At 47.3% G+C, this 26,173-nt stretch overlaps 1 protein-coding gene across 2 annotated transcripts in view; it reads right to left on the reverse strand.

The window, feature by feature from the left end:
• The window catches only part of LOC138767892 (ICOS ligand-like), a 71,232-nt gene that overhangs the window by 14,712 nt on the left and 30,347 nt on the right, over window positions 1-26,173 (reverse strand). Inside the window, exon 5 of one of the 2 annotated variants that reach the window (XM_069945755.1) lies at window positions 9,456-9,593. The exons of the other annotated variant lie outside the window; for it this stretch is intronic. Coding sequence (XP_069801856.1) covers window positions 9,456-9,593 — 138 coding nt within the window. The remainder of the gene's footprint in view (window positions 1-9,455; window positions 9,594-26,173) is intronic. 2 annotated transcript variants of the gene reach the window in all.

Genomic DNA, 26,173 nt, shown 5'->3' on the forward strand with positions numbered 1-26,173 from the left:
TCTCCCACTGTCGGTGGGTCAGCGTGTGTCCATTTAGAGGCAATGGTTTTCCTGGCTTGGTAGAGGATCCGCTGTATCCCTAGGGCAGTATAGTCATCAGGCTGAGTATTCCCCAGAAGTCCCAGTACACAATGTTTAGGCGTAAGGGGCAAGACAACGCCAAATACATCTTTACCCTAACGCCCATGACAGCACCCCAGGAGAGCACCTGCCACCACAGGACAGGAAGGAGAACATAAAAGCTTGACACACCTCTCATACCTCAGTTCAGGTTTCCTTTCCTAGCGGATGGGAGGTCTGGGAAGACGCTCCTGTGGAGTGAAGATTGCTTGACTACCTGGTGGTCGCAGGTCCCCCCGTTCTGCCGGTCCGCACTGTGGGGCTCCTTGCAGGTATGAGACTCCTCTTTGGAGCAGCCTGGAAGCCTGCTGGGTGCTGCCTGGTGCTGGTCTGCAGGAAGGGTGGCCCTGGTGGGGCAAGTGACTTGTGGAGGAATGTTGAATGTTGGCTTCTGGTTTCCCTGGGTTTCCGGAGTCCGCACGCAATGACGTCATACGCTCTGCATCATTTCCGGCGGCCGACGTCACTTCAGGTAGGACGCCAGAGAGCTCACTATTTGAAACCCCAGCAACTAGTGAGCAGCATCCGAAGCCTGCTGCGTCCACAGGCACAGAGACTCCCACCAGCCGACACCTTCTAAGGAGTTTTGCTGGTACACCCCCTGCAGCCATGTCTGAGCCCTCGGGAGGGGATAAAGGACGCCATGACCGTGGTGAAAGGGATAGGAGCGACAGAAGGGGCACAAAGTCACAGATCCTCTTGAAACTGTCCTCGCAGATTTTTTCTTTTGCAGAAGAAAACTTGGCGTCTTTATCGGCAATCCACCTGAAAGGAAAAGAAAACACGACGGCGGACTTTCTAAGCAGGGTTCATCTGAACCAATCAGAGTGGTCTCTAAACGACGACATATTCCTCCTACTAACAAAGAGGTTCAGCAACCCATCGATAGATCTGTTCGCCACAAGAAAAAACAGAAAGGTAAACAGATTTTGCTATGCCAGGGACCAGTAAGTCATCCAGGGTCCCCGAGTCTCCACTTGACTGCCTGGATGCTGAGGGGGTCATCCTAAAGAGAAGAGGATTTACAGACAGTGTCATCAATACCTTGCTGGCTAGCAGAAAGGATGTCACATCAAATATCTATTTTTGAGTCTGGCGTGCCTTCTTGAAATTTACTAAAGGTAATCAAGATCCATTAGACGAACCAAATATCCCTCTAGTGCTTAGTTTCCTGCAGGCAGGACTGGATATGAACTTAAGTCCTAGTACTTTAAAGGTTCAAATCTCAGCACTAAGTTCCTTCTTAAACTGCAGATTGGGGCATCATGACGTGAGGACGCACCGCCCGTGCTTGGGGATACCTTGGCGTTGAATGAGGGACGTAAGCCCCGAGAGAGAGGTAGGCGTGGGCCCCCGTCCCTGGGCGCTGATGGCGGGCAGGCCTTTCCCTCCCTCCGCCTCCGGGCTGGGGATTCGGTGGGTCGGTTCTGGGCCGGCCAGGTCCTGGCCCCTGGGCCTGGGGGCACTGTGTGGAATCCTTAATAATGCAGGTGCAGCTCCGGATGATAATTGCCACTGGCTGAATATTGGTCTCCCTTTTGAGCTGGACTGGTTGTTTGGAAACAAGATATTGTTTGTTTTTTTGCCCTTGAACAGGACTATAAAAGATTTAAAATATAGAGAACTTGAAGTTACATCAACAGCAAGCATAGAAACTGCTTGGGATGATGAGAATGGGGGGTGAGTACTCCGCATTATGGTGTGAGGGCAAAAGATAAATAAATAGAGGGGAGACAAGCATGACTACTAAAGATACTTCCCTCTTTGTTTAGGTAACGTCTCTGCATGAAATGTTGCAAGAACTCCGCATCTAATCCCCTCCTCTAATACTCTGAGCCTGGCGGTAACCCCAGGCCTTTGCTGAACTATATTTACCCCTGGCTATTATAAGTACTGTCTTGAACCATCTGTTGATTATCTACAGGAAGGATGGCTCCTAAGTTGGCACAAAAAGGGTCGGGGGGAAACTCTTCCCAAAAGGATAAGAACAAAGGAGTCAGGATAAATACCTAAATTCTCCTACGCCTGGTGAATCGCAGATCAACCTCTCCTCAATCCGGCTCAGGGGGTGATGACAGTGGGAGCATAAATATGACGGCCCTGTGCGGCATTGAGGAGGCGGAGGGGGGGGGGGGGGTAGACGCTGGAGTTACCAACACAGTGCTGGAGTCCATCCTTAATGAGGTTGAAATGTGTAATAAATCTATTGTGGACTTATCAGGGCAAGTGGGCAAGTTGTCATCAGACCTGATGTTAATTAAAGCTGACGTGAATGGTGGAGTTGGAAAAGACGATGCCACAAATAGAAAAAATGATTGTCTCACTAAGGAGCGGAATGGATGGGATGCGGAAAGATCTGGACACTACTAGAAATAAAATTATTGAAATTGAGGATAGAGCTAGGAGAGCAAATATCAGAATTGTTGGCCTCCCTGAAGGAGCAGAAGCTGGAGACTCGATTGGGTTCTGTAGTAATTGGTTTAAGGAGAACTTCATGAGACAAGCTAGGCAAAAAGATCCAATGTTATATAACGGCGCTAAGATATCAATGTACCCAGATTATTCAAGGGAGACACAGAAGAGGAGGTCATCTTTTAGGGACATTAGGAGGAGGCTATTTAATGCAAAGATTTTGTTTTCTCTTTCCATCCAGGCTCAGGGTAGTTTATAAGGAGCAAACAAGGTTTTTTTCTGACCGAGAGGAGGCGCTGAGAGGGATGGAGGTTGAGGGGATAGAATAGTGGTTTTCTTTGGGCAATCTGTACGCTGAATTTTGTTGTGGTTGAGGGGGTTGGGGGGGGGCGGCTGGGAGGGACCTAGAGTAGAGGCTTAACCGGAATTAGGAGATGGTGGGGTCCGGCAAGGCCAGTGCAGGGGTGGAGGGGATGAGGGTGGGTTGACAGCACACAGGGTTTTTTTTGTTTTTTTTTAGTTTTTGTTGTGTTAAATGAGTTTTGATATCTGGTTTTGGAACCTACGGGAGATAGAGTAAAAAGAGTGGCAGCTTTTGATCTAATCACGAGACATCTCTCCGCAGTGGTTTGCCTGCTTGAGACGCACTGTACCCAAGAAACGGTCTCTAGGATGAGACGTAGATGGGCGAGCTCTGAATACCACTCTCTTCTCTAACTTTTCTGGGGGGGGGGGGGGTTCCGTCTATATCCATCACAAAATTCCATTCTGTTGTATTGCTAAAGAAGTAGATAATAAGGGGAGATTTGTAATTCTTCACTGTAATATATTCTCTAGAGAGATGATTTTGGTTTTTGTGTATGTGCCGCCCCCTTTTCCCCGCAGGGATTATAAAGGAAGTAGGAGATAAAGATGAGGTTCCTTTGGTGATGTGTGGGGACTTTAATTGCGTGATGGATATCAGGTTGGATAGGAAAGGGGTTAAAGCTCATAACCTTAGTTAGTCTTCCTAAATGGCCAAGTTGGCAAAAGAGATGGGTTGGGTCGACCTGTGGAGGAGTTTATATGGTAGTAAAGAGGCTTTCTCCTGTTTCAGCGCCACTTACAACTCTGCTTCCCGCATAGACTATGCTCTAGGGAATGTACTAGCTTTGCGCTGGATCAGGAGAATGTCCTATGGAAATAGGAATCTCTCAGATCTTGTACCTGTAACAGTGGGGGTATGTGTGGAGCAGGACCCAAGTAGAGCTGGACGTCCCTTCAGACTTAACCCCCATTGGCTGGGAATTCTGGACAGCAAAGAAAAGATTTGTCATAAAATAAAGGAATTCTGGGAGATTAATGTGGGTTCAACTGATATCCAATATGTCTGGGATGCACTAAAGGCCCATATTCGAGGGATATTGAAGAGAGAAATATGTTATAAGAAAAGGGGGTTTAGAGAGCAGGAGCACAGTCTGCAAGCTGCAGTTCAGGAAGCAGAGGAGGAATTTAAGGTTTCACAGACAGAGGCAGCGGCAGATAAGATTAAGAGGGCTCAGAGGAACATGGGGAATTCCTTATAAATAAACAAAAATGTATTTTTCTTGGCCAAAAGCGGTTTGTGGAGGCAGGGTGACCGGGGAAACTTTTGGCAACTATTGTTAGGGCACAAAAGGGGAGTTCGTATATTGCAGCCTTGGAGGATGAGACGGGAGACCTGGTTAGGGATAGTGAAGGGATACGTAGGAAGCTTTCGATAGGGTGGAGTGGGGATTTCTGTGGAGAGTAATGGGGGAAATGGGGTTCGGCCCAGAATTTGTGAGCTGGGTCAGGCTACTTTATTCATACCCGTTGGCAAGTGTGGTCGTGAACGGGGATACCACTAGGTGCTTTAAGTTATCAAGGGGTACTCGGCAGGGGTGTCCTCTATCACCCCTGCTTTTTGATCTGTATATTGAGCCTCTAGTGGAGTGCCTTAGGATAGCTAAGGACATAACGGGTTTGGTCTAGGTGGTGAGAGTAATACAGTTCTCCTGTATGCTGATGACGCTTTACTGTTTATTAAGAACCCAGCGGAAAATCTCCCCAAGATTATGAGATTGGTAGAGGAGTATGGGAAGATGGATTTGGGGTGAACTGGGATAAATCTGCATTATTGTCCCTGGAGGAGGAAAGGGAAGGAACTGGAGGGGTAGGAGTGAAATAATAGACTATCTTGGGGTTCAGATTAGTAAAGATGTGAGAAATTGTTTGGACTCAACCTCAAGCCTCTTTTGATTAAAATCTCAAAAAAAGTAGAAATATGGCTCAAGTTACCCCTATCAATGACTGAGAGAATGGCTTTAATTAAAATGCTAGTGTTACCCCAAATCTTGTATATTCTGAAGGCGGCACCACTCTGGATATCAGATCTCTGGTTTAAAAAAATTATTGCAATATTGAACAGATTGGTGTGGGGATGGAAAAAAGTAAGAATAAAATATGAAGCACTTACACAGATGGAGAGGAGAGGGAGGGGAACTATCTTTGGCGGATTTTAAGTTGTATTTTTTGGCGGGTGTGGCACAGACTTTGGCGGGATGGAAGTCTTCCCCAATAATTAAATATATGATGGATATGAATAAAACTAGTTTCACAGATTTTTTTGGAATTTGGAAGCGGGTCAATGCACGGTGGAGAATTTGGGGGTATTATCGTTTGTTACTTTATATGATAGAGAGTTTTATAAGTTGGTATTCACTTGTTTGTTTTTTTTTGTTTTTTTGTTGTTTTTTTAATTTTTTTATTATTATTTCAATTATTTTTATTATTTATTTAATTATTTTTTTTCCTCCTCTTCCTCGGTGGGTGGGTAAGGGGGGGGGATAGGGAATAGGTTAGGGTTAAAAATATATAACTAAACTGCTGTAATTTTGTTGGGTTATAGCAATAAAGATGTTAGAAATGAAACAAATTGACTTAAAAGGTATAAGGTCTAAAAAAATTTTTTACATCACTGTCTTATAGTCCAAGGAGATGGTATAGTAGGAACTATTGGTGTAATTCTTTTTATGAAGGATTGTGACCGGTGGAGTACACGCGGGGCACCGGAATTCTAGTGTTAAAATATGGGGTAAGTTTAAGGGGGTGGTCGTGTGGTGTTCGCCCGGGCGGGGGCTGTGCTCAGGTTCCGGGCTGAGCCGGACAGGAATGTAATGGTTTTTGTGAAATATAGTTCTAGGTAATGGTAGGTGGCATCCTCTGTTTCCATGACCTTGGGCGGACCATGCCTTGGTGCAGCCTTTTGTAATGAGTATGTTAACAATATGTCCTCCCTGGGTGCCATTGTTGAGCATAATAAATGGTTGAATGGTTATCAGGGGAGTACGGAAGAAGTGTAACATCTCTTTAGGGATATTGTAGCGGTCTCAGCGCAAGTTTAATAACAACAGTGATGGTTCTGTTGGTGGTCGACCGTCCATCTGAAGAAGGTGGGGGTCTGGCGATCGTGGTTTCGGTGGGTGTGCGTGGGCTAGTGGATGAGGAAGGCTGCAGTGGCTTGGTCTGCGGAAGGGGGCTGGGGACATAGAGGAATGCTAATCTTGGTAGGTTATTTATTTATTGATTGATTATGTTCTATTTAAATTTATTAATTATTTTTTTTATTTTCAATAATTATTTTTTTTTTAGTTAGTTTGGTTAGTAGTATTGTTTCGTGTTGTCCGGTTTGGCCCGGCCGCGGGTGTGGCCCTCGTGCGGGCGGGCGGGGGGGCGAGGACCCCATACAGATAGAGTAAAATAGAGACTGAACAGATAGTGGGAGGTGGAAGTGACAGGTAGACAAGTGTTTCCTCATGCAACTGAAAAATGTTATTCGGTGCCCTGCGGGGTGACTCCACGGGAGAAACAGGTTCTGTATTGGCTCATGGGCCTACTTTAATAATGGTTCTATTTGAGGGTGGGTAGGGGTATTTATCTAATAGTATTATTGTTTGTGATTTTATGGGATATGTTGGCTGTTTTGTAAAATTAATAAAGAGTAAATTGAAAAACAAAACTAGTTTCACAGATTTTTTTGAGATTTTGGAAGCGGGTCAATGCACGGTGGAGAATTTGGGGGTATTATCGTTTGTTACTTTATATGATAAAACGTGGAATGCAGTGAAAAAATCCTTTCATATTACAGGTCACTTGGGTTTCACACCTATTTGGGAATATTTGGGAGTTTTTGAGGGCGTACTAAATAGCAATATGAAACAATTTTGGAGCAAATATGGGGTTAAATATGTTCATCAGCTTTTTGAAGATGGGTGGATATTATAATTTGCGGAGGTTCAAGGTAGATTTGGGTTGGTTATTTCACAATTATTTTATTACACACAGATGAAGAAGTTTGCAATGAGAGAGTTTAGAGATGATCAGATATTGGTTAGAAGTTCACATGAGACATTTGAGAATATATGGGAAATAGGGGACAAGAAGAAAGTTCTCATCTCATAATCCAGAGAGAATCCCCGTTTGTTAAGAGGGCTAGGGTAAGGTGGGAAAGAATAGAAGAGGTGGTATGGAATTCTATTGTAAGAAATTTGGGGTGCACGTCCAGAAGTCTGACGCACAGATTAATTTTTTTTAAAATTTTTTATTGGTTGTATTATACCCCTAAAAGGTTGATGCAGTATGGGAAGACAGGGGACATTAGATGTAAGAAATGTCAAGAGGTAGGGGCAGATCTCGTGCATTTGATATGGACATCGCACAATTCTGGAGGGAGATCTTCCGATACGTCGGACAAGTGATGGGGATGGATATCACTGACACATACTCAGAAGTGGAACTTTTATTGGGGGGACTGAATGAGGATGGGGAAAGTAATACTCTGATTAACAGAATTCTTGGTTGTGCTAAGGTGGTTATTCTCAGGTGGTGGATGAAGAAAGGCTCCCCGGAGATTGAGCAGTGGAAAGGGTCAGAGTTCATGAAGAGATGGCGTCCAGGAAAGGGAGAAAAGGGAAATATCATTAAATATGGAAGAAATGGCGGAATAGGCAGGTTTTGCAGGATTAATGGTAAACCTTTCCTCTTTTTTTTTGCCCGTGTGCTGTCGGGGTGGGAGAGGATGGGGGGAGGCAGGGTTAAGTATTGAATGTTTTATTATTCTGTTTGGGAATGTATGTAATTGACTATGTGAAATAAAATTTAAAAAAAAAAAAACTTTTCATACACTTGATGTCAGGAGGTGTTTGCTCAAATATCTGGAAAAGACCAGGGAGTTTAGATCAGCTGAAAATCTGTTACTTCATTTCTCAGGTCCGAGCAGAGGTAAGGCGGCCGCTAGGGCTTCTGTAAGTAGGTGGATTAAACAGACTATATCTCTAGCCTATTCTAGTAAAGGTAAAGCCCCTCCGCCATTTTTTACGGCCCATTCTACTACATCACTCGCAACATCTTGGGCAGAAAGAGCGGTTGCCACATTAGAGCAGATTTGTAAAGCGGCCACCTGGAGTTCAGTCCATACCTTTTTAAGCCATTATAGAGTCCAGTTAAGACCAGTCTCTGATCTAGCTTTTGGCCGAAAAGTATTGTCAGCTGTTGTCCCCCCCTAGGAAGTTTTCTGTTCTAGTCCTCCAGGGGTGCTGTCATGGGCGTTAGGGTAAAAGCAGGATTGTTTTCGGGAGCCCATGACAGCACCCCTCATAAATACCCTACCCTAATTATATATATATATAGCTATATCTTTCTAGTCAGATGTTGCTTCCTTTAAGTTATTTGATATGTTCATCTGTTATATAAACCTCCGCTGGAGTACTTTTGATTGAACTGAGGTATGAGAGGTGTGTCAAGCTTTTATGTTCTCAGGCTTCCTGTCCTGCGGTGGGAGGTGCTCTCCAGGGGTGCTGTCATGGGCTCCCGAAAACAAGATTACCCCTAAGTAATCCTGCTTTTCACAAGAGTAACTATTCCTCTCCAATATACTTACAGCTCCCTCTCCATACACATAGATAGTCCGCAGGTATACAGCAGCGCTCATGCCCCGAACCCCGTACACCCCATACACATAGATAGTCTGCAGGTATACAGCAGCGCTCATGCCCCGAACCCCGTACACCCCATACACATAGATAGTCCGCAGGTATACAGCAGCGCTCATGCTCCAGACCCCATACACATAGATAGTCCGCAGGTGTACAGCAGCGCTCATGCCCCGGACCCCGTACACCCCATACACATAGATAGTCCGCAGGTCTACAGCAGCGCTCATGCCCCGGACCGCGTACACCCCATACACATAGATAGTCCGCAGGTGTACAGCAGCGCTCATGCCCCAGACCCCGTACACCCCATACACATAGCTAGTCCGCAGGTGTACAGCAGCGCTCATGCCCCAGACCCCGTACACCCCATAAACATAGCTAGTCCGCAGGTGTACAGCAGCGCTCATGCTCCGGACCGCGTACACCCCATACACATAGCTAGTCCGCAGGTGTACAGCAGCGCTCATGCCCCAGACCCCGTACACCCCATACACATAGCTAGTCCGCAGGTGTGCAGCAGCGCTCATGCTCCGGACCGCGTACACCTCATACACATAGATAGTCCGCAGGTATACAGCAGTGCTCATGCCCCAGACCCCGTACACCCCATACACATAGCTAGTCTGCAGGTATACAGCAGCGCTCATGCCCCGGACCCCGTACACCTCATACACATAGATAGTCTGCAGGTCTACAGCAGCGCTCATGCTCCGGACCCCGTACACCCCATACACATAGATAGTCTGCAGGTCTACAGCAGCGCTCATGCTCCGGACCGCGTACACCCCATATACATAGATAGTCTACAGGTATACAGCAGCGCTCATGCCCCGGACCCCGTACACCCCATACACCTAGATACACATTTAATACACTGGTGGTGGTGGGGGGTCCCCATTGGATCTATTATCCAGGACCTCTGACTCTCACCTCTGTACATTGGGCGGCGCCGTATATGTCGCCGTCTGACCAGTATGACCACAAGGACCACCGCCACTACTCCTCCACTGATGAGGGACACAATGAGGGTGTGGGACCCGGACGCTTCGTCTGGTGGAACCATCTTATCTGAGGAGAGAAGACAGACAGGGTGTAAGACTCCTCACCAGACTTTCCTCTGCCCGCCATATCTACCCTGCCACCCCCTCCCCCTTATGTGAGGAGCCGGGCATGGCCACCATATCTTTCACCCCCCCTTGCTTCCATACTGACGAAACTGTTATATGACAGGTCCCATGTGTCTCCTGACCTCTATATAACAGTGTCAGCAGTCTGGAAGCACAGACAGGTATATGGCAGGTCCCATGTCTCGATCTCTATATAACAGTTTCAGCAGTCTGGAAGCACAGACAGATATATGACAGGTCCCATGTGTCCCCTGACCTCTATATACCAGTGTCAGAAGTCTGGAAGCACAGACAGGAATATGTCAGGTATCATGTGTCTCCTGAACACTATATAACAGTTTCAGCAGTCTGGAAGCACAGACAGGAATATGACAGGTCCCATGTGTCTCCTGACCTCTATATAACAGTGCCAGCAGTCTGGAAGCACAGATATATAGAAGTAAGGAGACACATGGGACCTGCCACATATATGTCTGTGCTTCCAATGTGTCCCCTGACTTGTATATATCTGTCTGTGCTTCCAGACTGCTGACACTGTGATATAGAGGTCAAGTGAGAGAATAAATAAGAGATAGAAGTGAGGTGAGATGGAAGTGAGACAAAAGATAAAATAGAAGTGAGGTAAGATAATGAAATGAGGTAAAGTAATAGTGAGGTGGGATAATAGGTGAGATAAAAGTGAGCACGGCTAAGTTAACATTTAGAATGTTAATGTGTTTTCCCTGAGTCCTGTTGGCAGCACAACAGATGGGGATTTAGCAAGAAACAACACCCCTATATAGAGGGCTCTATGCTGTAAACATTGTTTAGCCAGAGAGTAGAGAGTCAACTCTCTGATGTCTAACAAAGGTGAGTGGAGAGGACCATGTAGCTGAGTTGCATATCCGGTCCAAAGGAACAGAGCATCTTTCCTCCCAGATGGTAAAAACGGACGTGGTCGAATGCGCTTTGGTGAAGTCCGGAGCCGGTCTGCCTGCCGCAGTATAACACAAGCAATCGCAAATCCAGCGCAAAATGGACGGCTTTGAGGACTTTGTGCCCTAGTTCCTTCCATAAGTTCTCTTCTGACCTAAAAGAAGAAGTTCTCTGTAGGTATATTCTTAACGCTCTGACTACGTCGAGAGTGGAATAGTCTTTTTCCTCCACACTCTCTGGAGCAAAAACCCAATGCAGGATGGAGTGATTTATGTTTGAAAAAGTAGAGACTTTGGGTTGAAAACCTGGTAAGTATCTCCAGATTACCTTATCTTGTAGAAAGGTTGTATATGGTTCACCTGCTGCTAGAGCCTGTAGTTCTTCCACCCTCTTGGCTGTAGCCAAAACGAATTCCACCTTGAAAGTGAGGAACTTGTGTCTACTGAATCCAGAGGTTCAAATGGCTGTTTACATAGTTGTTTCGGGACTAGAGTGAGGTCCTAGGGAGGTACAGGTCTAATTATCCTAGGTCTTAACCGATCTATTGCCCTAATGAAATCTTTCACCTTCTTTTTCTTGCAGAAGTCTCCTGTTTAGGAGGAAAGACAAGGCCGCAATTTGAACCCTGATCAAACAAGGTTTCAGACCTTTATCGAAACCCTCCTGCAGGAAGTCCACAATTTGTGCCACCGATGGTCTTTGTGGATTAACATCTTGTGAAGTAGCCCAGGTCTGGAAGATGTTACCAACTCTGTTATATGAACAGTTGGGCGGCACACTCTTTGCATGAGAAAGCGTATCCAACACTTTCTGAGAGAGACCTCCAGCTCTGAATACAGGCCTATCAGTCTCCAGGCTGTCAAGTTGAAAGCCTTGAGACTGACACAACTGGTTGCCCTGAGATACCAGGCCCTTCATCATTGGCAACCTCCAATACACTCCCCCGCTCATCTTCAATAGTTGTGGAAACCAACATCTCTTTGGCCAAAAGGGAATAATGGCTATTAGATTCTCCTTATCTTGGCGTATCTTGGCTAATACCCTCAATGTTAGTGGGATCGGTGGAAACACGTATGCCAGCTGGAAATGCCTCTGGATAGACAGGGCATCTAATGCCAAGGGATTGTCCTCCCTGTAAAGAGAACAGAATCTGCTCAGCCTGGTGTTCTCTTTGGTTGCCATAAGATCCACCAGGGGAAGTACTCACCAATCTACTATTTGTCTGAACACCGCCTTGTTTAGTGACCATTCTCCTGGGACCGTGAGTCCTTGACTCAGACGATCGGCTATCACATTGTGTGTGCCTTTTATGTGGGTTGTAGATAACCTGGTTATCCTTCCCTCTGCCCATACAAAGATCCTCTCCACTTCCCTCAGAAGAGTCTGGGACCTTGTGCCTTGTTTGTTTATATTGCTATATTGCTATATTGTCTGTTTGAACTTTCAATATCTGCTCGAATTGGCGCAGGGCTCGGAAAACTGCAAATCTTTTTCTTCTTTGGTCCATAATCCTGAAGCTTGCTTCTGATGAAGATGGGCTCCCAGTTTGTCCCTGAGGTGTTTATGGTAATGTTTTTGTGAGTTCCCAGACGGGTTCCAGAAGATCTATCCCGTCTTTCACTTCCTGCCACCATCTGAGGGACAGTCTGGTGTTTATAGACAGGACATGAGTGTATAGTCCAGGGTTGCTAGATCTCTGTTCCATACCTGGAGCGTCTCTTGTTGAAGATGCCTGAGATGCCACAGAGATCACAGGACAGCTTCTGAAGTTGATGAAAGTTGATGAGTTCTCAATGAGACGTGACGCGGAGTTAAGAACCGAGATCCCAGTTGCATCCTGCACTTCCTCTGAGCAGATAGTCTCATCTGGATGGTGTCTATAATGAAACTTTAGGAAGGCTTCGGTTGTTGATGGTTCCAGGTCTGATTTTCCCTGATTCACCACCCAGCCTAGCTGATGGAGGAAATCTAGAACTACTCTGGTCTTCATGCCTAGATCTGTTGTAGGTGCCATGATCGGCCACTCTTCTAGATAAGGAACTATCCTTAACCCCATGAAGTCTCAAAACAACTACTACTGCTTAGACTATTTTGGTGAAGACGAACGGCGCCGTACTTATGCCAAAAGGCAGGACCCTCAATTGGAGGTGTTTGACCTGCCCCGGGAGAGGTAGAGCTATGCCTAGAAATTTTCTGTGGCAGGGTAGGATAGGCACGTGGAAGTATGCATCCTGGAGGTCCAAGGACACCATGAAGTCTCCAAGCAGGATTATTGATGTGAAATTTTTTGTTGATGATATATTTGTTCAAATATCTTAAATCTATCATTAATCTCCATTTGCCGGACGGCTTTGGGACCAAAAAATTGGAGAATATACCTCTTTCCCTTCTTATGCTGGAGGAACTTCCTCCAAGGCTGCAATTGTCAGTAGGTGCAAGACCTGCTGCTCTAGAATGCTTCCCCTTTCACTTTCTTCTTGAAATTAAAAATCTTTCTAAGGGAAGAGGGTTTAAAGGAAGAGATGGTATTTACAACCCAGGGATCTTGAACTGCAGAAGCCCAGGTTTCCCAAAAAAATTGCCCGCCGACCGGCAAACTTATGGAGTCAAAAATTGTTTTTTTTGGTTCCTTTCTTGGCGATCTGTCTTGAGTTGCCCCTTCTACGAGAGAAAGTCCCAACTCTGTTTGGAGTATCTAGACTGCCTCCAAGGTGGGGACCTTGGCTTTCTAAAGTGTCTGCAAGCTGTAGGGATCTGAGGAAGGGACTTTCCCTTCTTATCAGACAGCTCCTCCATTAAGGTATCGAGCTCTGTACCAAACAACTCTGTCCAAGGCTTTAGCCACAAAGCCCTTCTACCTGCAGTAGATAGGGCCATAGTTCTGGATGCCAGTCTATGGCTAGATTTACTTTCTTAAATTGGGCGGATTAATTGCCTTCATCAGCTTCTGGATTCTATCCACTGGGAAGTAACACTTCTCTGGTCTTATTTCCTCATCTGAGGAAGACGATGAAGATGAGGATGTTGCGCCTGCCTCATCAATCACAGTAAACTCTTGGTCAGAGTGGGAACCTAGAGGGGAAGAATGGCTTCTTCATCCCTTTTCCTTGATCTATTCTTGAGTGTATCTTTAAGTTCTCCAATGGACTGCTGAGCAAAGTCTTTCACCCAGACCACAACATCTTGTCAAGGAAATTTCCTTGACTTAGCGAACCGGATACAAGACAAGTTCTTGTGCTTAGAGGTGCTCTTGCGTCCTCGAGACCACCTGCTGGAATAGAAGACATCTGCAATAAACATTGTATTGAAATATGCTTAGCAAGCAGTACTACAACAACCATAATCTGGTCAAACCTCAGCTAGCTGTGAATAGGTCTGTAGCACTGTTATGATGGTGCGGGCGATTTAACAGTTAAGCTCCGCCTCCTCGGTGAAGTCCTGCAGACGAGATGCATCCAGCACAATCAGCCTATATCGCTCCCACTACCCAAAATGATTTGCTCCAGGAAGGGTTAACAGGCTATCACTGTCCACTCTAACCCTGAGAGGGTCATCAGTCATCTTACCGCTGCCTTTTCACTGCTCTGTGTGACTCCCTAATGGCGGAGGAGACCCGGTAGTGGACGTTCTGCCTTGCCTTGCATTGCTTCCGTCTTTACCAAGATGCCGCCGGGTCCTCCGCGATCCTGACAGAGCCTCTGTCCCAAAGCCGCAGAACTCCAGCAAAAACGTAAATCTATCTGAACACAGCCAGTAATAAATGGTGGCCATGTATCCCTAACCACAGGTTACAGGGGCAAGAGGAAAAATAAAATATTTCCTTGTCCATAGGTACACAGGGTTGGAGACCCCCCCCCCCCATCTGTTGTGCTGCCAATATGGACGATAGAGAATAGTGTATAGACCGGAGTGGCCGGAGTGTATAGACATAGTACATATATACATACACATAGTATACACACAGTACATATATACATACACATAGCACATATGTACATACACATAGTATACATACACACAGTATATATATACATACACATAGTACATATATACATACACACAGTATACACATAGTACATATATACATACACATAGCACATATGTACATACCCATAGTACGTATATACATACCCATAGTACATATATACATCGGAGGCTGAAACATTTATACCCACAATTCCTTCTTCTGTTACGGTTTTGTGATGCTCTGTTTGTGATTCATTTCCTCACCTCCCTGATGAGGATCCAGAGCCACTAATCCCAACAATAGTCCCTAACCTCAACAAAAGCATCATGGGCCACTTCACCAACCAGCATGGAACCCTTTCAGCAGGGGCTGGCTGGCAAATTTTAGCCTGGGGGGCAAGCACACAGCACTGGCCCATGAGTAGCAGGCTAGCGGCCCATCCTTTAAGGACTAATCTGGCTCTTACCTACTATTACCCTCCCCAAATCAGTGTGGGGAAAGTAGATGCCACACATGCCACAGAATTATAGTATTGGGGCCAGTGCTCCCAGCCATGAACAGCCATTGTGATTGGCTGTGAAGACCAGCCCCAATACAACCATCAGCGCTTAAGGTCCAGCACCAAATCTCTGCAGTATCAGCTGTTAGAGGATTTTTTGTTCGTATGTTCTACAACTCCCAGCATATCCTGAGGGCTTCAGGCTGTCAGTAAATGCTGAGAGTTGTAGTGTCTGCAGCTGGTATATATGGAGGATCCTAGGTGTATTGTATACTGGAGGCTTTGTGGGAGATCAGTATACATAGATCTGTAGGGGCTCATTGTGTGGGAGTGACCCCGAACAGCACTAATAGGGGATAGAACAAATATATAACATGACCTTATTATCACCATACTGTAAATATCACAGTTCCATCACACTGTTACTGACCAAATGCAGTACACAATATTACCAATAATACCTGTATACAAAAAAACTTATTATCACCTCACAACCATTACCACCAGATAGTAACTAATACCACCAATACCATAACTGAAATCCAGTATACCAAGACCAATAATAACAGTAAATAAGAAACATATATTATCACCTAACTGGGACCACCACCATTACCATCCCCATACCAATACTAAATAACTTCCATTGTACAAATACCAGGATCATCCCCATACACATCTTCTCTGATCAAAGCCGCTCACTTTTCGCTTACTTCTCCATCATGCCCAGCCATCATGAAGACTTTTCCCGTACACAACTCGTCTGCATAGAATCTGCCAAACATTTTAGGGTTCTCGCTCATACAGTATAGACATCCTCTGTGCCCCCATACAGGAGTTAGGCCCCCTCTGTGCATCCATATAGTAGTTGGGTCCCCTTTCTTCTGTGCCTTCCATAGTAATAATGTTCCCTGTCCTGCTGTGGCCTTCATATAGTAATTAAGGCCCCTGTGCTGTGTCCCCATAGTAATAATGCCCCCTGTGCTGTTTCTCCATAGTAATAATGTCTCCTACTGTGTGCCCATAGTAATAATGCAGCAGGCAGGAGTGGTAGCACAGAGCAGTGAGGAAGAGGGGGGCTAGCTGGCTGAGTGAGGTCAGGTGTTTCTGGGGGTTTAGTGCTTGGGCTACTGCCGGCACCTTCATAGTAGCCAGTGCCCCATATAGTAGCCAATTCCACCCTCATAGTGCCCCATCTAGAAGTCAAATCCCTCCATAATGCCCCATATAGTAGCCAGTCCCCCATATAGTAGCCAAATCCCTCCATAGTCCCCCATATAGTAGCCGGTGCCCCATATAGTAGCCAATTCCCCCCTCATAGTGCCCCATCTAGTAGTCAAATCCCTCCATAGTGCCCTATATGTAGCCAAATCCCTCCATAGTCCTCCATATAGTAGCCAGTGCCCCATATAGTAGCCAATTCCCCCCTCATAGTGCCCCATCTAGTAGCCAAATCCCTCCATAGTGCCCCATATAGTAGCCAATTTCCCCCTCATAGTGCCCCATCTAGTAGCCGATCCCTCCAATAGTGCCTAATATGGTAGCCCATTCCTCCATAGAGCCCTATAATGTAGCCAATCACCCATAGTGCCTCATATAGTAGCTAACTCACTCATTTCATAGTGCCTCATATAGTAGCCAATCCCCACTCCATAGTGCCCCATACAGTAGCCAATCTCCCCCATAATGCCCCACATAGTGGCCAATTCCCCCCCCCATAGTGCCCAATGTAGTAGACAATTCCCCCCCCCCCCCCGCCATAGTACTCTATATAGTAAACAATTCCCCCCTCCATAGTAATGTATAGTAGACAATTCTCCCCTCCATAGTATCCCATATAGCTGCCAATTCCCCCCTCTATAGTGCCCCATATAGCTGCCAATTCCTCCCCCCCATATAGCTGCCAATTCCTCCCCCCCATATAGCTGCCAATTCATCCCCCCCATAAAGCAGCCGATTCCTCCCCCCCTCTATATAGCAGCCAGTTCCCCCCTCCATAGTGTCCCATATAGCGACCAGTCCCCCCACAATATCTCACCTGTCACTGGTTCCTCTCCAGCGCGCGCTCCCCCCTCTCATCTTTCGGTGTCAGGCAGCAGGGTTCAGAGACGCTGCCTGTGCGGGGTGTCCCTACAGATAGAGGCTGCAGGTCACATCCGGTGCCGGCAGCGTCTCTGTACCCTGCTGCGTGCGCCGGACGATGAGAGAGGAGCTGCTGGGGAGCGGGACAGGTGAGTTGCGGTCCCCGCACCTAAGGATTAGATTGAAGCGCCTGCGCTGCTAATCGGAAACTGAGGGCCGACACCGGACTGAGGGAGCTGCCTGACACTCGGTCCGGCAGCGGCCCTCAGCCTCCGATTAGCAGCGCAGCCGCGGCGCTGCTAGTTAATCTAGGGCCGGGTCAGTCTTTCCCAAGTATATTATAGGGCTGGCCCGGCCCTATAATGTACTTGGGAAAGACCGGCCCGGGGGGCAAATGCCTCCCTGCCCCCCGGCCCAGCCCGCCCCTGCCTTTCAGTGTGTTCACACAGGCAAAAAAAAAAAAAAACACCCCACAAAAACCTGGGCTTTCCATATGCCCTTCACTTGGACGGAATTTTAAAAAATGATATGGTTTGCGAAAAAGTGACGTCCCCGTGCAGAGCAGCACTTCCATCTCGAAGATCACGCTGAAATCTACAAAAACTTTTAAAAAATTCTAAAAAAAAAAAAAAAAAAAGGCAAATGAGACCAGAGGTGGTTTCTGAAAGAGTTATTGTAGGTGACGCTTCTCTTTACCCTTAGTCTATATCTCAAGCCAATCGGCAACTAGAGATGACCAAACCGGTTCGGCCGGTATGGAATCCGGCTCGGATTTTTCCAAAAATCCGAGTCCGATCAGATTCGAATTTTGGGAAATCCGCTCCGTTTTTTTTTTCTTGCTTTCTAAAACGACAGCCGCCATTCTAGAAAGCAGGAAGTGTTCGGGGCGGGAAAAGCGCTTTCCCATGACGCCCGAAACACATCCAATCAGCAGGGATCTTGCAGTAGCCCACCCCCTGTGTGACGTCGGTATTGGTTTAAGAGGAGCGGTCACCGCACCACGCAGTGTGTAGAGAGAGAGAGAGAGAGAGAGGATACTGTTAGCAGTGCACGGAGCTCGTCATTGACAAAACGGCAAAACGTTGCTGGTGCTGTTGTGTACTACAGACTACTGAGAAGATATTGTAGGAAAGGAACGATTAGAAAAGCGGAGAGGAGAAACATCTAGTGATTGAGAGAGAAATATAGAAAGGGTGAAAGATAGATAGATTAGGCATAGGACAGCAAAGGGTGCACGGAAAAAAAAACGTGCTGTACAGATATACAAGTCCTATACTTCTGATAGTGTGTATATCACATATGTCTTATCCTGAGACACAAAAATACCTGGTGCAGGTGTATAGCATAATAGTTTAAAAAAAAAGTGCTATATATATATATATATATATATATATACACAGACAATTTCTATACTTGGACCCTTCTGATAGTATGCATAGCACAAAAGTCTTTAAAAAAGTGCTACATATATAGAGAATTTCTATAGTTGTCCTATATAACACAAGTCCTATATATATATATATATATATATATATATATATATATATATATATACATACACACAAGTCCTATATATTACAGAAAATACTGTTCTCATCTACCAAGTGTAGAAATCATAATTTAAATATAAAGTCATGGCACAAGTGTTTCAGGCAGAGGGCAGGGCAGAGAGTCTGGCTCAAGGGGCAGAAGAGGAAGTAGCGCAGGAAGAGGGTCCAGTGGCAGGCCGGAGCTTCCTTTGTCACACTAGGGTCGTGTCCACACGTCTAATTCCACAGTCCTGGAGTGGCTGGCTCACACTTCGACGTCCACAAGGATGAGTAGTGAGACAGACAGCCAGGTATCTGTGGGTACCTCGGACAAGACCCTGACTTGGCACGGGCACGCAGCAATGCCCCCACGTCCTCCATCTGACATCCTCAGCAACATCCCGCTAACTTTTGAACCGCCGCCTGCTAGGGAACTGTAGACGTCTATGAGCAGCGAACTGCTCTTTGATGAGGATGAGCACGTGGAGGAAGAGACAGGGGACAATCAAGTGCTGGGCATAGCTGTGTCGGAGGTGATATAAGAGCAGGCCCATGTTAGGCCTGGCAGGAGAGCAGTAGGCAGTAGATGAGAGAGAGCTGGGCAGGAGCCTGATGAGGATGATAGCATCATTCTGGAACAGGATGATCCTACGTCGGATGTTACATGGGATCCACTGCAAAATTTGGCTTATTCGACAGATTCGTCAACCGGGAATCTATCCACCAGCAGGCCCGCCACAACTAAGAAGCAGACAGGAAGCAGTAGTCAACTAACAAGTTGTAAGCGTAGCCGGGACAAGCAGATGACCACTGGGGAAACCTCCTCCACTGCAGGTCCAAGTATGGTCAGCGCCCGCCCATCCTCGCAGCCTGTCGGTACTAGACTCTACACCTGGCAGTTTTTTAAAAAGTGCCGGAGGATACCTATGTGGTCATCTGTCGCCTGTGTGACAGGCGCATTAAAAGAGGCAAGAGTTGCCGTCCTGGCACCAGCGCCATGGCTGTCCATATGAAGCACCACCACCTTTCCGCCTAGGAACAGGGTGATAGTGGGTCACAGCAGGCCCAGGCAGACCCGCGGTCATCAGCAGGAAGCAGCAGTAGTCAGGGGGGCCTCTCACAGAGTCAGACCTCCTCTGTGGAAGGGAGTGGGGCTTCACTCCCTTCTTCAGCTGGTGGCCCCTGTGTTTCTAGCAGTAGGCAGCCTGGCATCATGGTTGCTGACTCGCTGAGCCATTCAGTGAGCAGACATGTACATTTAACCACAGACATCTGGAGCTGTAATTACGGGCAAGGGCAGTATATGTCCATTACTGCTCAGTGGGTAAATGTAATATGGCTGGCGGACTCCCAGCAACTTGGCCAGAGAAAGGCGATGACACCACCCCGTTGTCACAGCAGGGTTCCTGTGTCGCGGTCCTCCTCCACCTCCTCCAGTAGGTCCAAAACCTCCTCAACCGCCAGTGTTCCTCCCTTGTACCACTTGGGTGGAGCACGGAGGTGTCACGATGTGCTGCACCTAGCCTGCCTGGGTGAAAGGAGACACACAGGGGAAGAGCTGCACTGCCTGCTCGAGACAAATCCTCTCGTTGCTGACTCCACGCCATCTGAAAGTTGGGACGGTGGTGAGTGACAATGGGAGTAAGATTCTCTCCGCGCTGCGTCGAGGAGCTATGAGGCTCGCCCTGTGTATGGCACATGTTCTAAACCTAATAGTTACACACTGTCTAAAGTCTTCATCCCATTTACAGACTGTGATGTCAATGGCTTGAAAGCTGTGTAACCATTTCAGCCATTCAAGTCGCTCCCACCCCATCCTCCTCGACCTGCAGCGGAGGAATGGTCTTCCCAACCATCGTCTCATTTGCGATGTAGCCACGCGGTGGAACTCCACCCTCCACATGCTGGACCGGCTCTATGAGCAGAGGAAGGCCTTGACTGATTTCCTCTTGATGCAGGCGGACATGGCGACTCCCCTGTGTAACCTGGAGCTCAGCCAGTGGCAGCTCATGCGTGACACCTGACGCTTGCTACAACCCTTTGAGGAGGCCACCTTTCTGGTCAGTGGGCAAGACACAGGACTGAGCGCCATCATAGCCATGCTTCATGTACTGGAGCTGATGCTGATGCAACTCAGTGGCGAGGGGGAGGGGGTCTTGCCACTGTCGCAGCCTGGGTCGCTGGAGGAAGGCTTGGCAGAGGAGAAGGGAGAGGAAGTTGAGGAGGAGGACGAGGACCTGAACGCACAGGAACTCTTAGGGGGAGACGGGTGGAGGAGAAGGAGATGAGCCTTCCTGCCAGACCAAAGGAGGAGGATATGCAGGGCCATGAGGAGGATGAGGAGGATGGAGGCAGTACCCATTGACAGTATGCTGTGGAGACGGAGGTGGGGAAATGGCGTGGTATTACACGGGACGATGGGGGCCCGATAATACCTGTAAACGAGAAGCGGACCTATTACACAGCCCGATAATCGTTAAACAAAGGCTGCAGGGACATAGTTACCTATGTCTTTGCAGCCCTTGCTTAACTATATACAATACCTATCCACGTTCCAGGGCTGCTGCTGCGGTCTTCTTCTCCACGGGTCCGCGCTCTCTAACTTCAAAGTGGCCTGTCAGCTGACAGGCCACTCTGAAGCTAGAGGGCGCAGGACCCGGGGAGAAGAAGACCGCAGCAGCAGCCCTGGAACGTGGATAGGTAATGTATATTGTCAGTCGCCGTCCGCGCACCGCTATTACACGTAGCGGTGCACGGTCGGCGCCCCACGAAAATAGGTCCAAGCCTATATCAACGATCAGCCGATGATCGTTGTCATCAGCTGATCATTGTATTTATTACATGGAGTGATAATCCTCCTCCTTGCCTCCTTGTTGGCTACTGCTGAGCCTTAACTGGCATCTAGGTTGACTACTGGTGTGCCTGCCCTTGCCTCCATGTTGGCTACTGCTGGGCCTTAACTGGCTTCCATGTTGGCAACTGCTGCTCCTGCTTGGCCTCCATGTTGGCTACTGTTGCTCCTGCTTGGCCTCCATGTTGGCTACTGTTGCTCCTGCCTGGCCTCTATGTTGGCTACTGCTGATCCTGCCTGGCCTCCATGTTGGCTACTGCTGATCCTGCCTGGCCTCCATGTTGGCTACTGCTGATCCTGCCTGGCCTCCATGTTGGCTACTGCTGATCCTGCCTGGCCTCCATGTTGACTACTGCTGCTCCTGTACTGGCCTCAAATGACTATTGCTGGACCTCCACTGGCCTCCAATGACTACTGCTGCTCCTTCACTGTATTTGTGACCACAGAGACAACGTCCCTTGCAGCCTCCTCAGACCCCCAACACCAGACATGCCATCTGCCAATTTTTTTACGTAACGTTGACAATCCCCCCTCCCCTCCATTTTTGCATTGATCTTTCTTAAGAACATCGCCCTGAGCTCCAAGTCTTATACAGAGACAACTAGTGATGCACGATGCACCGAAATATCGATACTACTATCGATATTCCGGGCATAAAAACGGTTCGGTACCAGGATTGCCTGGTATCGATACTTTATGTTAAACTGCCTAATAGCGCAGTTTAACATAAAGTATAGCGCAGAGAACACAGCAGGCAGCCATCTGAGCGCCGGCCATGTTCTCTGTGCGCCCACTGCCCCCTAGTGTCACCTCTGCTGACCGCCCACCCTCCATGCCCGGCGGCGCCAAATTCAAATAGCGACTTAGCGATTGCTATTGCCGGCTATTCTACTGTGTACATGCCGTCCTCCTGAGCCGATCCCGTGGGCAGCAGGCATTTAAGCATTCCCATACAATGATGCCTGAACCACCGCAATACCCACCCCCGATGCAGCTAGTTCATGCAGAGTGATGCTTAGTTTGGTAGCAGGTCGCTGTGCTGCGGCAGGGCTGTGGAGAGCACGGACTGTACATAGTGTACACCGCCCAGTATACCTGTCAGTGCCGCCTCCCTGGGGGATGGGAAACTGCACGTCCGAGTCCAGGGGCTGAGTCCTAGGGAGCCAGTAAAGCTGAGGGCCGTGGTGGGGGAAGAGCAGGGCTGCCTATTTGGTTCCTGTGCACACTTAAGGGCTGACAGCTGCGGCACTGTAGATGTGCAGAGGGATGCGGCCCTGGGGGGTGACTACACAGGAGTGCTGCCCATGGGGCTGCTATGGAGCTTGTCCCCCTCAGTCATGGAGAAGCTGTAACAGAGACTGCGGAAGAGGAGTGTGCACAAGGCTTCTATGGTGGTGGAGCTGCTGGTGCGCAAGGGCCACACGGGCCCCAAGGCTCTACAAGGGGGAGTGCTGGCTAGAACCAGACTGGAGAGACTCTATATGGCTCCTGGAGTGCTAAGGGTCAGGCTGAGGTAATACTACTACGCCCAGCAGGTCCATTAATCCATAATTATAGGGAAACTATCAGCAAATAACCCTCTGATATGGGCAAATAAGATACAGTGCAATGCCTTCTTGAGCAGTACAACTCCCAACATAATTCCTTTTGCACAAGGAGGTATGCTGGGAGGAGTTGTAGTGCCCAAGCAGATATGCTGGGAGTGTCAGTTGTGCAGCAGCAGCTAACTGACACAACAAAGGGACGAGGCACATATACATCCTATAAGGGACGAGGCACATATACATCCTATAAGGGACGAGGCACATATACATCCTATAAGGGACGAGGCACATATACACATCCTATAAGGGACGAGGCACATATACATCCTATAAGGGACGAGGCATATATATCCTATAAGGGACGAGGCATATACACATCCTATAAGGGACGAGGCTCATATACATCCTATAAGGGACGAGGCACATATACATCCTATAAGGGACGAGGCACATATACATCCTATAAGGGACGAGGCACATATACATCCTATAAGGGACGAGGCACATATACATCCTATAAGGGATGAGGCACATATACATCCTATAAGGGACGAGGCATATACATCCTATAAGGGACGAGGCACATATACATCCTATAAGGGACGAGGCGCATATACATCCTATAAGGGACGAGGCGCATATACATCCTATAAGGGACGAGGCACATATACCTCCTATAAGGGACGAGGCACATACATATCCTATAAGGGATGAGGCTTATATATCCTATAAGGGACGAGGCATATATACATCCTATAAGGGACGAGGCGCATATACATCCTATAAGGGACGAGGCGCATATACATCCTATAAGGGACGAGGCACATATACATCCTATAAGGGACGAGGCACATATACATCCTATAAGGGACGATGCACATATACACATCCTATAAGGGACGAGGCATATATATCCTATAAGGGACGAGGCACATATACATCCTATAAGGGACGAGGCGCATACACATCCTATAAGGGACGAGGCACATATACATCCTATAAGGGACGAGGCACATACACATCCTATAAGGGACGAGGCACATATACACATCCTATAAGGGACGAGGCACATATATACATCCTATAAGGGACGAGGCACATATACATCCTATAAGGGACGAGGCGCATATACATCCTATAAGGGACGAGGCACATATACATCCTATAAGGGACGAGGCACATATACACATCCTATAAGGGACGAGGCATTTATATCCTATAAGGGACGAGGCACACATACACATCCTATAAGGGATGAGGCACATACACATCCTATAAGGGACGAGGCACATATACATCCTATAAGGGACGAGGCACATACACATCCTATAAGGGACGAGGCACATATACATCCTATAAGGGACGAGGCACATATATATCCTATAAGGGACGAGGCACATATACATCCTATAAGGGACGAGGCACATATACATCCTATAAGGGACGAGGCATATATATCCTATAAGGGACGAGGCGCATATACATCCTATAAGGGACGAGGCATTTATATCCTATAAGGGACGAGGCACACATACACATCCTATAAGGGATGAGGCACATACACATCCTATAAGGGACGAGGCATATACACATCCTATAAAGGACGAGGCACATATACATCCTATAAGGGACGAGGCACATATACATCCTATAAGGGACGAGGCACATATACATCCTATAAGGGACGAGGCACATACACATCCTATAAGAGACGAGGCACATATACATCCTATAAGGGACGAGGCACATACATATCCTATAAGGGACGAGGCACATATACATCCTATAAGGGACGAGGCACATATACATCCTATAAGGGACGAGGCACATATACATCCTATAAGGGACGAGGCACATATACACATCCTATAAGGGACGAGGCATATATACACATCCTATAAGGGACGAGGCATATATACATATCCTATAAGGGACGAGGCACATATATACATCCTATAAGGGACGAGGCACATATACATCCTATAAGGGACGAGGCACATATACATCCTATAAGAGACGAGGCACACACATCCTATAAGAGACGAGGCACATATACATCCTATAAGGGACGAGGCACATATACATCCTATAAGAGACGAGGCATATATATCCTATAAGGGACGAGGCACATATACATCCTATAAGGGACGAGGCACATACACATCCTATAAGGGACGAGGCGCATATACATCCTATAAGGGACGAGGCACATATACACATCCTATAAAGGACGAGGCACATATACATCCTATAAGGGACGAGGCATATACATCCTATAAGGGACAAGGCACATATACACATCCTATAAAGGACGAGGCACATATACATCCTATAAGGGACGAGGCACATACACATCCTATAAGGGACGAGGCGCATATACATCCTATAAGGGACGAGGCACATATACACATCCTATAAGGGACGAGGCGCATATACATCCTATAAGGGACGAGGCGCATATACATCCTATAAGGGACGAGGCACATATACACATCCTATAAGGGACGAGGCGCATATACACATCCTATAAGGGACGAGGCACATATACATCCTATAAGGGACGAGGCACATATACATCCTATAAGGGATGAGGCGCATATACATCCTATAAGGTACGAGGCATATACACATCCTATAAGGGATGAGGCACATATACATCCTATAAGGGACGAGGCACATATACATCCTATAAGGGACGAGGCACATATACACATCCTATAAGGGACGAGGCACATATACATCCTATAAGGGACGAGGCACATATACATCCTATAAGGGATGAGGCGCATATACATCCTATAAGGTACGAGGCATATACACATCCTATAAGGGATGAGGCACATATACATCCTATAAGGGACGAGGCACATATACATCCTATAAGGGACGAGGCTCATATACATCCTATAAGGGACGAGGCACATATATATCCTATAAGGGACGAGGCACATATACATCCTATAAGGGACGAGGCACATATATATCCTATAAGGGACGAGGCGCATATACATCCTATAAGGGACGAGGCACATATACATCCTATAAGGGACGAGGCACATATACATCCTATAAGGGACGAGGCACATACACATCCTATAAGGGACGAGGCACATATACACATCCTATAAGGGACG

Source organism: Dendropsophus ebraccatus, chromosome 11 (assembly GCF_027789765.1).
Source record: "Dendropsophus ebraccatus isolate aDenEbr1 chromosome 11, aDenEbr1.pat, whole genome shotgun sequence".
Taxonomy (NCBI): domain Eukaryota; kingdom Metazoa; phylum Chordata; class Amphibia; order Anura; family Hylidae; genus Dendropsophus; species Dendropsophus ebraccatus.